This window comes from Manis javanica, chromosome 12 (genome assembly GCF_040802235.1).
Source record: "Manis javanica isolate MJ-LG chromosome 12, MJ_LKY, whole genome shotgun sequence".
Classification (NCBI taxonomy): Eukaryota; Metazoa; Chordata; class Mammalia; order Pholidota; family Manidae; genus Manis; species Manis javanica.
In genome coordinates this window covers 63,147,359-63,163,394 of record NC_133167.1, presented here as the reverse complement: position 1 = coordinate 63,163,394, position 16,036 = coordinate 63,147,359, and the positions used below count along the sequence as shown (strand labels likewise).

At 39.0% G+C, this 16,036-nt stretch overlaps 1 protein-coding gene across 1 annotated transcript in view; it reads right to left on the bottom strand.

Annotated features, from left to right (window-relative positions):
- The window catches only part of TLK1 (tousled like kinase 1), a 192,191-nt gene extending 178,861 nt beyond the window's left edge, over positions 1–13,330 (bottom strand). The window contains exon 1 of the mRNA XM_037022905.2: positions 13,041–13,330. Coding sequence (XP_036878800.1) covers positions 13,041–13,179 — 139 coding nt within the window. The 5' untranslated portion in view covers positions 13,180–13,330. The remainder of the gene's footprint in view (positions 1–13,040) is intronic.
- Positions 13,331–16,036: the final 2,706 nt, after the last annotated feature.

Below are 16,036 nucleotides of genomic sequence, written 5' to 3'. Positions count from 1 at the left end.
ACAATGGTTGAACTAGCTTACATTCCCACCAGCAGTGTAGGAGGGTTCCCCTTTCTCCGCATCCTCACCAACATTTGTTGTTCTTAGTCTTTTCAATGCTAGCCATCCTTACTGGTGTGAGGTGATACCTCATTATGGTTTTAATTTGCAATACCTGATGATTAGTGATGTGGAGTATCTTTTCATGTGTCTGTTGGGCATCTGAATTTCTTCTTTGGAGAATTGTCTCTTCATATCCTCTGCCCATTTGTTAATCAGGTTATTTGCTTTTTGGGTGTTGAAGTGTATAAGTTCTTTATATATATTGGATTAACCCCTTGTTGGATATGTCATTTACAAATATATTCTCCCATACTGTAGGATGCCTTTTTGTTTTGTTGATGATGTCCTTTGCCATACAAAAACTATTTACTTTGATGTAGTCCCATGAGTTCATTTTTGCTTTTGTTTCCCTTTCTCGAGAAGATGGGTTCAGGAAGAAGTTGCTCATGCAGGAGATGTTTGCCTATGTTGTCTTCTAAGAGTTTTATGGTTTCATGACTTACTCCATTTTGAGTTTACTTTTGTGTATGGGGTTAAACAATAATCCAGTTTCATTCTCTTGCATGTAGCTGTCCAGTTTTGCCAACACCAGTTGATGAAGAAGCTGTCATTTCCCCACTGTATGTCCATGGCTCCTTTATCATATATTAATTGACCATGTATGGTTTGGCTTATATCAGGGCTCTCTAGTCTGTTCCATTGCACTATGGGTCTGTTCTTGTGGCAGTACCAAATTGTCTTAATTACTGTGGCTTTGTAGTAAAGCTTGAATTTGGGGAGCGTAATTCTCCCTGCTTCATTCTTCCTTCTCAGGATTGCTTTGGTTATTTGGGGTCTTTGGTGGTTCCATATGAATTTTAGAATGATTTTCTCTAGTTCATTGAAGAATGCTATTAGTATTTTGATAGGAATTGCATTGAATCTATAGATTGCTTTAGGCAGGATGGCCATTTTGACAATATTAATTCTTCCTATCCATAAGCACGGGATGTGTTTCCATTTATTGGTATCTTCTTTAATTTCTCTCATGAGTGTCTTGTAGTTTTTCAGACTATAGGTCTTTCACTTCCCTGGTTAGGTTTATTCCTAGGTATTTTATTATTTTTGATGCAATTGTGAATGGAATTCTTTTCCTGATTTCTCTCTCTGCTAGTACATTGTTTAGTGTACAGGAATGCCACAGATTTCTGTGTATTAATTTTGTATCCTGCAACTTTGCTGAATTCAGATATTAGATCTAGTGGTTTTGGAGTGGATTCTTCAGGATGTTTTATGTACAATATCATGTCATCTGCAAACAGGGACAGTTTAACTTCTTCCTTGCCAATCTGGATGCCTTTTATTTCTTTGTGTTGTCTGATTGCCGTGGTTGGACCTACAATACTATGTTGAATAGAAGTGGGGAGAGTGAGCATCCTTGCCTTGTTCCTGATCTTAAAGGAAAAGCTTTCAGCTTCTCGCTGTTAAGTATGATGTTGGCTGTGGTTTATCATATATGGCCTTTATTATGTTGAGGTACTTGCCCTCTATACCCATGTGGTTGATAGTTTTTATCATGAATGGATGTTGAATTTTGTCAAATGCTTTTTCAGCATCTATGGAGATAATCATGTGGTTTTTGTCCTTCTTTTTGTTGATGTGGTGGATGATGTTGATGGATTGTCAAATGTTGTACCATCCTTGCATCCCTGGAATAAATCCTACTTGATCATGATGGATGATCATTTTTATGTATTTTTGGATTTGGTTTGCTAATATTTTGTTGAGTACTTTTGCATCTATGTTCATCCGGGATATTGGTCTGTAATTTTCATTTTTTGTGGTGTCTTTGCCTGGTTTTGGTATTAGAGTGATGAGTTTGGAAGTATTCCCTCCTCTTATATTTTTTGGAAAACTTTAAGGAGAATGGGTATTAGGTCTTCACTAAATGTTTGATAAAATTCAGCGGTGAAGCCATCTGGTTCAGGAATTTTGTTCTTAGGTAGGTTTCTGATTACCAGTTCAATTTTGTTGCTGGTAATTAGTCTGTTCAGATTTTCAGTTTCTTCCTTGGTCAGCTTTGGAAGGTTGTATTGTTCTAGAAAGTTGTCCATTTCTTGTAGGTTATTCAGTTAGCATATAATTTTTCATAGTATTCTCTTAATTCTCTGTATTTCTGTGGTGTCCATAGTGATTTTTCCTTTCTCATTTTTTATTCTGTCTATGTGTGTAGACTCTCTTTTTTTCTTGGTAAGTCTGCCTAAGGGTTTATCTATTTTTTTATTTCTCGACGAACCAGCTCTTGCTTTCATTGATGCTTTCTATTGTTTTATTCTTCTCAATTTTATTTATTTCTGCTCTAATCTTTATTATGTCCCTCCTTCTACTGACTTTGGGCCTCATTAGTTCTTCTTTTCCTAGTTTCATAATTGTGAGTTTAGACTGCTTATATGGGATTGTTCTTCTTTCTTGAGGTAGGCCTGTATTGCAATATACTTTCCTCTTAGCACAGCCTTGGCTGCGTCCCACAGATTTTGTGGTGTTGTGTTGTCATTTGTCTCCATATATTACTTGATCTCTGTTTTTATTTGGTCATTGATCCATTGGTTATTAGGAGCATGTCGTGAAGCCTCCATGTGTTTGTGGGCTTTTTCATTTTCTTTGCATAATTTATTTCTAGTTTCATACCTTTGTGGTCTGAGAAACTGGTTGGTACAATTTCAATCTTTTTGAATTTACTGAGGCTCTTTTTGTGGCATAGTATATGATCTATTCTTGAAAATGTTCCATGTGCACTTGAGAAGAATGTGTATTCTGTTGCTTTTGGGTGTTGAGTTCTGTAGATGTCTGTTAGGTCCATCTGTTCTATTGTGTTGTTCAGTGCCTCTGTCTCCTTACTTATTCTGTCTGGTTGATCTGTCCTTCAGAATGAGTGGAGTGTTGAAGTCTCCTAGAATGAATGCATTGCATTCTATTTCCCCTTTTAATTCTGTTGGTATTTGTTTCACATATGTGGGTGCTCCTGTGTTGGGAGCACAGATATTTATAATGGTTATATATCCTTGTTGGATTGACCCCTTTATTTAATGTCCCTCTTTGTCTCTTGTGACTTTCTGTGTTTTGAGGCCTATTTTATCTGATACAATTACTGGAACTCCTGCTTTTTTTCTCTCTGTTAGTTGCATGAAATATCTTTTTCCATCCCTTCACTTTCAGTCTGTGTATGTCTTTGGGTTTAAAGTGAGTCTCTTGAAGACAGCATATAGATGGGTCTGGTTTTTTTATCCATTCAGTGACTCTATGTATTTTGATTGGTGCATTCAGTCCATTTACAGTTAGGGTGATTATCGATAGGTATGTACTTATTGCCATTGCAGGCTTTAGATTCGTGGTTACCAAAGGTTCAAGGTTAATTTCCTTACTGTCTAAGAGTCTAATTTAACTCACCTAGTATGCTGTTACAAACACAATCTAAAGGTTCTTTTCTTTTTCTCCTCCTTTTTCTTCCTCCTCCATTCTTTATATATTAGGTATCATATTCTGTATTCTTTGTCCCTTGATTGACTTTGGGGATTGTTAATTTAATTTTGCATTTGCTTAGTATTAGCTGTTCTACTCTCTTTACTGTGGTTTTATTACCTCTGGTGGCAGCTATTAAACCTTAGGAACACTTCCATCTATAGCAGTCCTTTTAAAAGACACCGTAGAGAGGTTTGTGGGAGGTAAATCTCTCAGCTTTTGCTTATCTGGAAATTGTTTAATCCCTCCTTCAAATGTAAATGATAATCTTGCCGGAGAAAGCATTCTTGGTTCAAGGCCCTTCTGTTTCATTGCATTAAATACATCATGCCACTCCCTTCTGGCCTGTAAGGTTTCTGCTGAGAAGTCTGATGTCAGCCTGATGGGCTTTCCTTTGTATGTGATCTTATTTCTCTCTCTGGCTGTTTTTAATAGTCTGTCCTTATCCTTGTTTGCCAATTTTATTACTATATGTCTTGGTGTTGTCTTCCTTGGGTCCCTCGTGTTGGGAAATCTGTGCACCTCCATGGCCTGAGAGACTATCCCCTTCCCCAGATTGGGGAAGTTTTCAGCAACTACCTCCTCAAAGACACTTTCTATCCCTTTCTCTCTCTCTTCTTCTGGTATTCCTATAATATAAATATTGTTCCTTTGGATTGGTCACACAGTTCTCTCAATATTCTTTCATTCTTAGAGATCCTTTTTTCTCTTTGTGGCTCACCTTCTTTGTATTCCTCTTCTCTAGTTTCTATTCATTTATCATCTCCTCCACCGTATCCAACTTGCTTTTAATACCCTCCATTGTGCTCTTCAACGATGGGATCTCCAGTCAGAATTCATTCCGGAGTTCTTGGATATCTTTCCATACCTCCATTAGCATGTTGATGATTTTTATTTTGAACTCCCTTTCAGGAAGAGTCATAAGGCCCATGTCTTTTAAATCTTTCTCTGAGTTATATTAATTTTACTCTGGACCAGGTTCCTTTGGCATTTCATATTTGTATATGGCACCCTGTAGTGTCCAGAACCTTTACTCTCTGGAGCTGCTCAGGTCCTGAAGCAATGTCAGGGGTCGCAGGGGAGCGGTATTGGTGCCTGGGGGGAGGAAAGAGCTGTTTCGTCCTTCCCGGCTGCTATGCCTTTCTCCACTGCCTGAACCAGTGGGTTGAACACACAGGTATAAGCTTTTGTCCCAGAGCAGCGGATATGGATTCCTGCTTTCCACAAGTGGCTGGAATCTCAGTCTCTCCAGGAATTCTAACGGTATTAGTTTTCCAACCCTGTAATCACACGCGGATCATGAAAGCACCATGAAATGTAGGTTTGTGCTCCAAGAGCAGATCTCCGGAGCTCAGAATTCAGCAGTCCCAGGCCTTCCACTCCCTCCCTGCTTTGTTTCTCTTCCTCCTGCCAGTGAGCTGGGGTGGGGGAAGGGCTTGGGTCCTGCTGGGCCACAGCTTTGGTATGTTGCCCTGTTCCTTGAGGTCTGCTCTTTTCTCCCGGCGTATGCAGTCTGGCGCAGTTCTCTTACTGTTGCTCTCTCAAAATGAGTTGCACCAACCATATTTTCTAATTGTATATGGTTTTAGGAGGAAGCCTCTGTCTCTCCTCTCATGCTGCCACCTTTAATCCTCTCCCTACTTTCTAAGCCTATGTGGTAATAATATTTAAACCCAGTAATTCTTAGGATGAACTGAGCCCTACCTGGGTCAAAACTACATGCCCAACTCACACACTACTGGTATCTGAGTTAACACAATCCTTCAAATAATAATTTGGCAATATTTATCAAAAGCCCTAAATTGTTTTATATTTTTGGCTCTGATAATTTCATCATTGGGAAATGTCTTTTTTAAAAAAGAGGCTTTACTCAAAGATATTCATTATATCATTACCTATAATAGCCAAAATTTTAAATTTTAAATAAAAAGAAATCCCAAATATCTATATTTAAATTGTTATGTTCACCATGCTCCCTTCCTCTTTAACTACCACTCCCTCAACCTGTGTTCTTCAGGGAACTGTCAATCATGGTTTTCTGTGGGTTCCCCAACTCAACCAACCCAGAGCCATAGGGGCTTCCTTGCTATACTTCATCTCCCAGGTCCCAGTGATTGGTACCATATAGTATATATTAGCATCAACTCAGAACTGACATGTGGACATCAGGAAAGAGAAAGTCTTTCAAGTGTGGTTACTAAGCAAAAAGGTGTATGTCCGGGGCTCCAGAAACAGGGCTGGAAGAACCCAGAAATGGAGACAAAGCAGCTCAACAACATTATTTGAGATCTTGGATCTACACTGTTTGCAAAGCCACTCCATCCTCCTCCACACATACAATTCCCAGTTAGATGAACCAATACATTCTCTTTTAACTTACCAAAGCTGGTGTTGTTTTTATCATGAAAAGAATCATAACTAGCACCCTACCTAAAGAACGGTTAACTAAGTACATTTTAGTACATCCATTCAATGGAATACTGTTGACAGAACAGTGTTAACTGTTAAGAGCATTCACTTAGGAGCCTAGTCTGAATCCTGGCTCTGCTACATATTCTCTATGTATCCCTGGGTAAGTTACTTAGCCTCTCTGTGCCTCTATTCCTCATCTATAAAATAGGGATATAATAACACTTATTTCATGACAGTAAGAAGCAAATGAGTTACTATTTACCAAGTTCCTAGAGTAGGATCTCTACCATTAATGAGCATATGTATTTTTTAAATAAATAAATTTTAAAAAAAAGGTAATATAAAATTTGACTAAATCATATAATTACACTGTTTTTAAAAAAAATCTATCCACAAGAAAAGGAAAAATTTTTAAGAAGCAAGCACTACCAAAAAAGAAAAAAAAAACATGCCTCATGTCTCATGAGACCGGATGCATCTGACTAGCTTCACAAACTCCTATGGCCTTCCCCAGCCACACTATATTCATCATCAGATAGGAAGCACATACATAGTGTCAAGTGTGAATCATGAAATCACACAATGTATCACATTTAACAAAACCAGCAAGTACAGGTTAGTTTAAAGATTCAAGCCTAGAGGTTTGTTATTTTCTCCAGCTAAATTAGTTTCCAAGGAAAGGCACAAATTTATAAGTGCAACCAATTCTTAATAATCCGTGTAACTGAAGAACAAATACTACAAGTTATCGGCCAAATTATGCATATTTGGCTTTGTAATGAATCTTTGCAGAATATAAGAATTTTTATTTAAATACAGGTGTAATTAGCTTCTGGATATTCATAAAACTTCATACCTAATAATGACACCATATTAAGAAGATGTAAGTTCCACAGCCTTCAGCCTTGAATATCTTTCTACAGGATGCTTTAAATTCCTATCGATGTATTCAAATTCTGTCTCTCATTAGATTTACTAAATAATACATGTTTAGTATTTAGTAATAATACTAAATAATACTAATACTAAATAATACTAAATAACCAAGGGGTTTGTTTTTTTATGCAATGAAGTAATTTAAAATATATCCACTTTAAAAAATACTGCTTCTAGTTGAGCCAGGTGGAACTTCAAGGTTCCTTTCCCTGCCCGTATTGAATACTAATAAGAGGCAAAGCCCTGCCACCAAAGCACCTCAATTTTGTTGAGAGCCCTATGCACCAAGTTGGAGTCTCCACAATAAGTAGACTACTCCTGTATCAACAGTAGAATATTCTTTGTTCAAATTCTAATGTTTATTTGTTATGGCTGTGGTGGGTTACAAGATCACCTAGCACAATATTTACCATGCTCGTAAATAAGATTGAGAATCTTTCAGTAATAATGAAGATGACTTCTCTTAACAAACCAAAACACAACCTTCAAGGTCACATTGCTTCAAGAAGCATTTCTTTCACCAATAAATAAAAGCAACAAACTTCCCTCCAGTAAATTATATTAGGACTAATACAAAAAAATACTACTACTTTTGAGCTAGTAGAGAACTCTGAGAGCCTCAAATTCAACCCTCTCATTTCAAAGATGAAAAGAAGCCACAAAGAATAATGGAAAAAACACTACGTTGAGTGTAAGAAAACTGAATTGTGGTCCCAACTCTCTTAGAGTAAAAGCCTGGACATATTAACTAAGTTTCCTCATCTGTAAAATGGGAGGTTTGGACTCATTTTTGCTTCCAAGGTCCCTTCAGCTCTGTAATTCTCCTTTTATGAAAATGAAGCAGAAAGATAAGCAACTTGTTAAAGGCCACACAGCTAGTTATTGGCAAAGTAGGGACCACACTTGGATTCCAATTACAATCAATGTACTTTCTTTTCTGTATCGTATTGCTTTTACTACTTCATAACATATTCCTCTAAATCATTCTAAGATTTTTGGACATTATTAAGAGGCATGAGGATTTTATGAAAATGTCTTATTCTTATAACTGTTCTATAGAAAATAAGCTTTAAATCCAAATGCAGCAAGTATGTGACTTCTCAAGCTGTATGTCACTTAATACACTTACAAAGTTTACCTCAAGAAAGTTACGGAAATTTATGCTTAACTTCCCACCACCTAATATCTAATCTAATCAACCCAACTCACGAGAGAGATTATGTTCCATATAAAATTAAATAGGAATTGTTATAATGATAAATATTACATGCATAATTCTTTGAATGAGAATTAAAGTTCCTTATGTCCTGGTTATATTTCATGTGCATTTTTAACTTCAAGAGAGATCAATTTAAGCACTTTTCCTTTATGTATCTTCTTTTCAGATTCTCTAGCTTCAAAATCATTAGAACAGATTAAGCATATTATTTCTTAAACCACATAAACAATCACAAATAAAAGACTATAAAGACTGTTGATAGTTTCTCTTTCAAAAATTAGTCCCCACACTATTCTAAAATTCTGTGCCCAAATTACAACTCTGTTATATTGTATCATTGGCAAAATGTGATCCCCTAAAATGTTTTCAAAGCTTATTATATTTCAGAGAATTTTTTTAAGTGCTGACTCCAGAAAACATAGGAAAATCCTCAGAGGAAAAACAATAAAAATGCAAAACAGTAATAAAGTCAACAATAGTTTCACACTACTGACTGAAGAGAATATTCAAAAACATTCATGGGTATGTACGTACAGTTTAACTATATTTAGAGATTTTCCAAAAAAAATCTCAGAATGCTTACATTTTTTAATTGAATGGGACCTTAAATCATTTAACCTAACAGCACTCAAAATAAAAATCTAGAGAATGTATCTCTACCTCTCCTGAAACTGTCCCTGTATTCTGCTCTAAATTCTTATAAATACTTCAAGAGGCAGTTCTTTCCATTGTTGAACTAGTTGTTATAAAGTTCTTACATTCTTGTCAAAAAATTACACTTAATTCCCTCTATGCTTCCCCAAGCTTAACCTGCTGGTCTACCTTCTAAAATAGCAGAAAGAAACTATTCTCCCTTCTATTTGTTATTGGATTACATGAAGAGAGCTACCATGTTTCCCATTCTTTAAGTAGTCTCTTCTTTAGGCTAAATGTATGTATGACCCACAAATTTCTTGTGGGTCCTGGTATCACTTCTGGAATATGCTGTACTTCCACACTAAAAGCAACCTTTAAAAAAGCCCTGCCACTTGTCAAATTTTGGTGTAGTATCAAAGAAGAATATGTACAATTTCTGAAAAGTCTATTAAAAATACTTCTTTTCTAAGTACATATCTATGTGGAGCTGGATTCTCGTCACATATCTCAATCAAAATATGTAACAACAAAGCAGAAACAAAATCCAGTCATCTTCTAGTAAGCCAGAAATTAAAATGATTTGTAAAAATATAAAACGTCACTAGTGTCACTAAAGTTTTTGTTTTAGAATATTTTTCATTAAAAAATGTTAACATGCAATCAATTTATAATTGTTAATTTTAGATAAATTAATATTTCTAAAAGTATTTCATTTCCAATATAGTATCAACAGACATAACCCACATAAACAAAATCTCTTTAGGTCCTCAATAATTTTTAAGAGTGTAAAGGGGTTCTGAAACCAAAAGCTAAAGCACAACCTATATTTTTCAGGGGGCATGACCTATTTTCTAGGGGCAGATTCCCAGACCTTTAACTATCCTGGGCTTCTCTCTTTTCTCTCTCCTCTATCTAATAAATAAAAAATGTGTCTGTAAAAGAGGCACCTACAACATTCATGAGCTAGAATCCTTAAACATACAACCCTGTCCTCCTCCAGCTAGTGACTGCAAGAAATTAAAGGGCCATCTGGTACACCTTTATATTTCCCTACAGGTATTAATCATATGGAGTAAAATACTTTAATTCTTCCTTCTAAAGGATGCAGTCTGTATATATGGACACAGAGAGCAACAGTTTAATTATACTGTGGTAATATCTTTCTAACCAAACTATTTTCACTATTTACATAAGAGTAAAGCAAATTGTTCATATCTGGTAAGACGGAACTAAAAAGAAAGTGCAAGGCTTTTGTATAACCAATTTGACTCTTAGAATTTACCCATGCAAAAGTACCCATGCACTGATACACACACACACACACAAAAAAAACATCTGCTCATCTAGCAGATAAGACACTAGGTTCCTAGGCCTCAAGAAGGCAAAACTGACCTTTATTTGAAAACATAACGAATTCCTTAACTTCCTATCTCCTTAATCACAGGATTATTATAAGAGAAAAGGGATAGAGATCACAGGCTTAAAAAGACACAACATGAAATCTAGAGCTACACTGTTGAGCACCTCTCACAGAACTTCAAGACTGATAAAGGAGTAGCTATGGGACTCTCCGGAAAAAAAGGGGTCTGTACTATACCATATAAATTCCTAAACTTTACAATGTTTAAAGGTATACTTTATTTGTAACCAAGTAAAATTATATTAACATGATAATGAAAATAGGGTGAGAATGGGAGAAGAAAGCCAAAACATAGATCATTAAAAATAATCAGACTGCAATCATAGATTTTTCATTTCAAATATATCAAAACTTCAAAATAACTAATTTTTTACAGATTTGGCACATCTTTAAAAATAGCCTACCTTCAAAGTTAGGTTTAAAAAGCATTCATCATGTATATAATCTTTACGAATGTACATATACATATGTGTATCTCTTTTAAGTTTAAATTTTCCTACTATGTACATTAAATTGGACCAGTTTTTCAAGAAACAAAGTTTGTTCCCTCCTTGATCAATACATTCAAGTTCCCTTATTATTAACGGTTCTTACTAGCAGTCACCAGAAATCAAAAGCTCTCTCAATTTAATTTATACAATATACTAACATGTATAACTAGAAAAGATGGTAAACACTTGTTAAAATAAAAACTGGGATACCACTCAATAGAAAAGTCTCCATTTTGATACCTGGGGCTTCATCTACACAATTCCTGTTAGCATCAGCGATAGATGAGACTATAGATTCAAGACGAATATATAACCCTAGAGAGGATTAACACAGTTTTAACTTACATGCTGGTTTGTCTGAAAGAAATATACCACTGTGGCCACAGAAGTACTTGGTGTGAAGTCTAACTTACACAAAGCATGTCCTGTTATTGCATTAATTTAACAAAGAATCACTAGTTCAGGTTACATAAAAATCTACTGTAATCTAAACTCCTGGAAAAAATTCTGGTTATTTGGAAGTTCAAGCTATATTATTGCAATGCCTCAAAATCTTCACACATCAGGAAAAGTGCAAAATAAACTTTCCAAACCAAAGTTGAGGCAGCCTCAGTAACTCACAATCTAGATTTTGCAGCCCCAAAATTACTAATACTGATTTAAAAGATACTTCAGATTAAACATTATGTCCTCAGTATCCAGTACAGTGCCTGGCTCACAAAAATGGCTCAGTAAGTGTTAAAAAAATGAAGGAATCAGTGAATGAGTGAAAAAAGGTACAGCCTTTTTAAAGAGAGAAAAGGCAGTCTTTCCCAAGATCGTTTACTATCACTCATTGCACTATCATTCCTCCTAATGAAACTACAAACAAAAGTAAAAGCACACTAAAAGCACCAACTGCTCTATTTACAAAATAGATTTTAAAATTCCAAGTGCAAAAAGGAAAATCACCAGATGTACTAAATTTGATTTAGTCAGTCAATTAATAAACTCTTATCTTCTAATAATCAGAACCCAATGTTGGTGGTGAAATGGAAAGGGGAAAATGTCTGTCAATGTATTCAGCATGCTTAATGGACGCCATAAATCAAATCCTTCCATGAATTTCTAGAGCAAATTCATGCCAATCTTTGAGCCTATTGTCACTTTCACACATGCTCACAGGAAAAAAATGACAAAGAACGCTATGCCTGAACCACTGGATTCTGGGCACAAAATATTTGATTAACAATAGTCAAAGCTGAGTAATAAATATTTCCAAAATAAATTAATCACACCAATTCCTACATAAATAAAAGCTCCGATTTCCTTAAAAGACTCACTCTACTATTGACTTCCAGACGTTTTTTGGAAAATGTGGCTACAGTCTCCTTGTGTGATACTACTGGGAGTGAACCCATTGCTGATGACTACCGCTAAACGTTTTCCAGACAAAAGAGCGTTAAACATGATTCCATGCATATTTATTTTCCCCCCATAAACGCCTGTTCTCCCAAATTTCCTTTTATGTCGTATACTTAAAGTTAAACACAGCAAGTAGAAATTTTAGTATCAATAAGCACTCGTGTCTTACTAGCTGTGTTAACTGCTACATCTGGTGGCAGCACACTTGCATGCAAGAAACCAGAAAACTTAGAAAACAATTGTAACCGATCTGGTGCGTGTTTGCAGTAACCTTTACGCAGATTTCCTACAAAACCCGCGACCCTGTCAGAACAGCAGCCCACTTGCAGTAGAGCACACACAAACGCAGGAGGAGGTGATGGCGAAGCAGAGAAAGTTGCAACCATCTGGAGGGATGGTTTAAAAACCCTGCCCACGAGTCAGTCTGTCGTTTAAATTGCTCTAGGGGGCCAAGCAGGGGATCAAAGTCGGCTATGATTATTTCAGAGGCTTTCCCCAAAGAGCAGAGACCCTGCAAGCCGTGGGCATCCTCCAGGTCCCCGGCAGCAAGGTTCGCAGGGCCAGGACCGCCTCTATGGGAGGAGTGCGCAAGGGAAGGGGAGGGGGCTCCAGGATGAATGCTTCAACGGGGAGGGAAAACCCACCAGAGACCAGAGGCCAGGAGGTTAAGAGTACTGAGTGTACTAGTAAATGGAGCAGAAAGGGGCTCGCGTCCAGGGGAAGACTTACCCCGCTAGCAGGACTGGCTCTCAGGAACCCCCGGCAAGGCTGTAAGCCTCGCCCCGTCCCCGTCAGAGGGCACCCCCTCGCCGTCTCCTCCGCCACCCGCGAACCACCACCCACAGCCAGCGCACTACCTCCCGGGCGCCTAGCGGCCTCCCGTCCCCTCGCCACCATCCCCCACCCGGGGGTCGGGCAGGAGGAGACCCGGGGGGCGCGGGAGAGGAGGCCCGCGGGCGGGCGCGGGCGCGACGGCGCTTACCTTCCCTGGGCCTCCCAGATGGCGGCGTGTGATTCAGCAGGGACCTGGCCGCCGCCGCCGAGCCCGGGGTTGGAGACGTGGAGAGCTGGGACCAAGATGGCGGCCCCTCCAAACTTCCACTGCTACTTTGGACACTCATCAAGCTACTTTCTGGGAACCCGACTCCCCCCCTGCGACGGCAGCGGCGGCAACGGCACCGGCACCCGCCTCCGTCATGGCGGGGGCCGCGCTAAGGACGAGCGGGAGAGCGAGGGCAGGGAGGGGAGAGTCAAGGGGGTAGGGGAGGAAACCAAGAGGGGGAGGTGGGGAGGGAAGAGGTGAGGGGAGGAGAGGGGACGGGGAGGAGGGAAAGGGGGAGACGCGAGGGAGCAGGAGGGCGCGCCGGGGAAAAGGCGGAGGCAGAGAGCGCGGAGGCGTCGAGGGGGCGTCCGCTGGAGCGCGGGCGTAGCGCGGGCTGCGCCGGCGGAGACTTCCGCGAGCGGAACCTGCCGGCACCTCTGCAGTGCGTCGGCGCCCGGCGTCGTCCGGGTGGCGGCGGCGGCGGCGGCGGGCAGTGGGTGGCGGCTGAGGCGGCGGGGTAACCTCTGCATCAGTTTCAGGCGGCGGCGGCGTCACGCGCCGCCTGTGCAAACACTATCGCGAGGCTCCTGCGCCTCCGGTAGCAGCGGCGGCCGCGGCAGCAGGCATGGGGGAGGGACCTGCCAAGGGCTGGGGGCTGGGGGTGGTGCGCCGAGCGCCCCGCGCCCCCGCGCCTCGCAGCGCGGCTCCGGAGCCTTGGCCGGCGGGCTCGCAGGCGCTGGGGCAGCCTCCCGGCTCCGGCCGGAGGGAGGCGCGCACCGTACGCGCCCCCGCCGCGCCTCGGGCTTGGGCTCCCGCTCGGTTGCCACCTGACTCCCCCTCTCCTTCGGAAGCGCGCTTGGCTCTCGACCCACACCCAGCCTGGGAGAAATGCTTCTTCTCTCGCTGGGCCGTCGTTTCTAAGAAGCTCGTTGTGATCATTTCTCAAAATGGAACTGAAAAGTTGAGAGTTGGGTCTTTCTTGCCCCTCTGTACTGTGCAAAAGAATCTTGTGTGCGTCTCCCCGTTTACAGAATGAGAATGATTACCAAGTAAGAAAGCAAAGAAAATAAGTTGGGCGGGTGGGGAAGGGAATACAAATAACTTTATGTGTTTTCTAAAAAGAAATCTTAACCGGTGTCGTGCAGTGTATGTGTGGTATAACAATTATTTGTTTTTAAACTGTAAGTGGAAAAGCTAAAGAGAACATTTTGATTACAAAGTGCACATATTTAGGGAAACTAGTGTTCATCTTGTAGAAGAGGGATGGTTTCTGGAAAGTTCCAATTTGTTTCCAGTGCTGTTGTTGAGTTCCGGCTACAAAATCCCAAGGCAAATTACAGCATTTGCTAAAATTTATAGACACAGTGTAGTTTTCTACACACCCACACATGTACAGACACACCAACCAGGGGTTGGGAATCTTGTACATGAAAAGAGCCCTCTAATGAAAAATACAAGGTTACTGCTCTCTTTAAGAAACCAAATTGAATAGAGCACTGAAAAGATGATGAAACAGAGCAACTGTAGAGGCATGAGAAAATGGCATGATTACCAAGGGGACAAAAATGTCATTTCTATCTTTTATTTTTATGACTTTGCATTTCTTATAGTAATGTTTTGTTCAGATAAACTATCATACTAGAATAGAACCTTGGTTGTCATCTTCAGAAGTAATTTTAGTTTTCTTAGGCTACAAATTCTTAAGTGAGTTTTTTTTTAGTCATGTTCTTTTTCAAACTTAAGAGGTGTATCTCACAAATTAAGCAGCTTTAGTGAGATATAATTGACATGCAATAAGCTGCTCATATTTAAAGTGTACAGTTTGATACGTTTTGGCATGTATACACTCCTGAAACCATTTCTACAATCACATTAATGAATATATCCATTAGCCTCCAAAGTTTCCTCTACCCTTTTGAAGTTCCTCTTTCACTCCATCCCCATCCCTAAACCACAGATCTACTTTTTGTTACTTAGGTTAATTTGCATTTCCCAGAATTTTAGACAAACAGAATCATACAGTTTGTACTTTGGCTTCTTTTACTCGACATAATTATGTTGAGATTCATCTACATTGTTGAATTTATCAATAGTTTATTTCTTTTTTTAAATGAGTATGCCATTGTATGAATATACCATACTTTGTTTATACATTCACCAGTTGATGGACATTTGTGTTATTTCCACTTTTTGACTATTACCAGTAATGCTACTATGAATGTTTGTGTACAAGTCTGTGTGTGGACATATGCTTTCCTTTCTCTTGAATACATACTTAAGACTTTACCATTACATTTTTATAGCAAAGTACATGTACTCTAAGGGAAACAGTTCCTTAAGGACTTGTAGGTAAATGTGTGCTCTTTCTGTATTTTAAAAGAGTAAGCTTAGCTCATTGTGGTAAAAAGAGTTAGGACAGGAAGGAAGTCAAGAGACCTAGGTGTTAGTCTCAACTAGTTACAACCTTTGCTGATTCAATTTCCTTATTTATTAAAAAGAGAGTCACTAGGTGATCTCTAACACTTCTACCAATTCCAAGACCTTACACAGAGATCTGATGATAGGTTATCTTCCTCCCACTCTACAGAGCTTCAGATAACCTTCATAGCAGCCTGGGTTACATTTTATGCAGATTGACTCTTTTTATTTTAAATGGTAATTAAAAGATTACAGCATAATCCAATTACTTTAGATATATTTTTGTTATGAGTGTTGCCCAAGAAGGACAATTAAATGATTGATTCCTGCTTTCCTGTAGTTTATGATATAATTACAATATACTTATAAGGCCGCAACTGCTAACAATAGGGAACTAAATAGACTGTGTTTTAGCCTGAAAATGGTATGTCATGCTGTCACTTAAAATCATATTTTCAAAGAATACTGAAAGAGATAAAATTTTCATGCCAGCGAAAAAGTACATATGATGCCTGTAC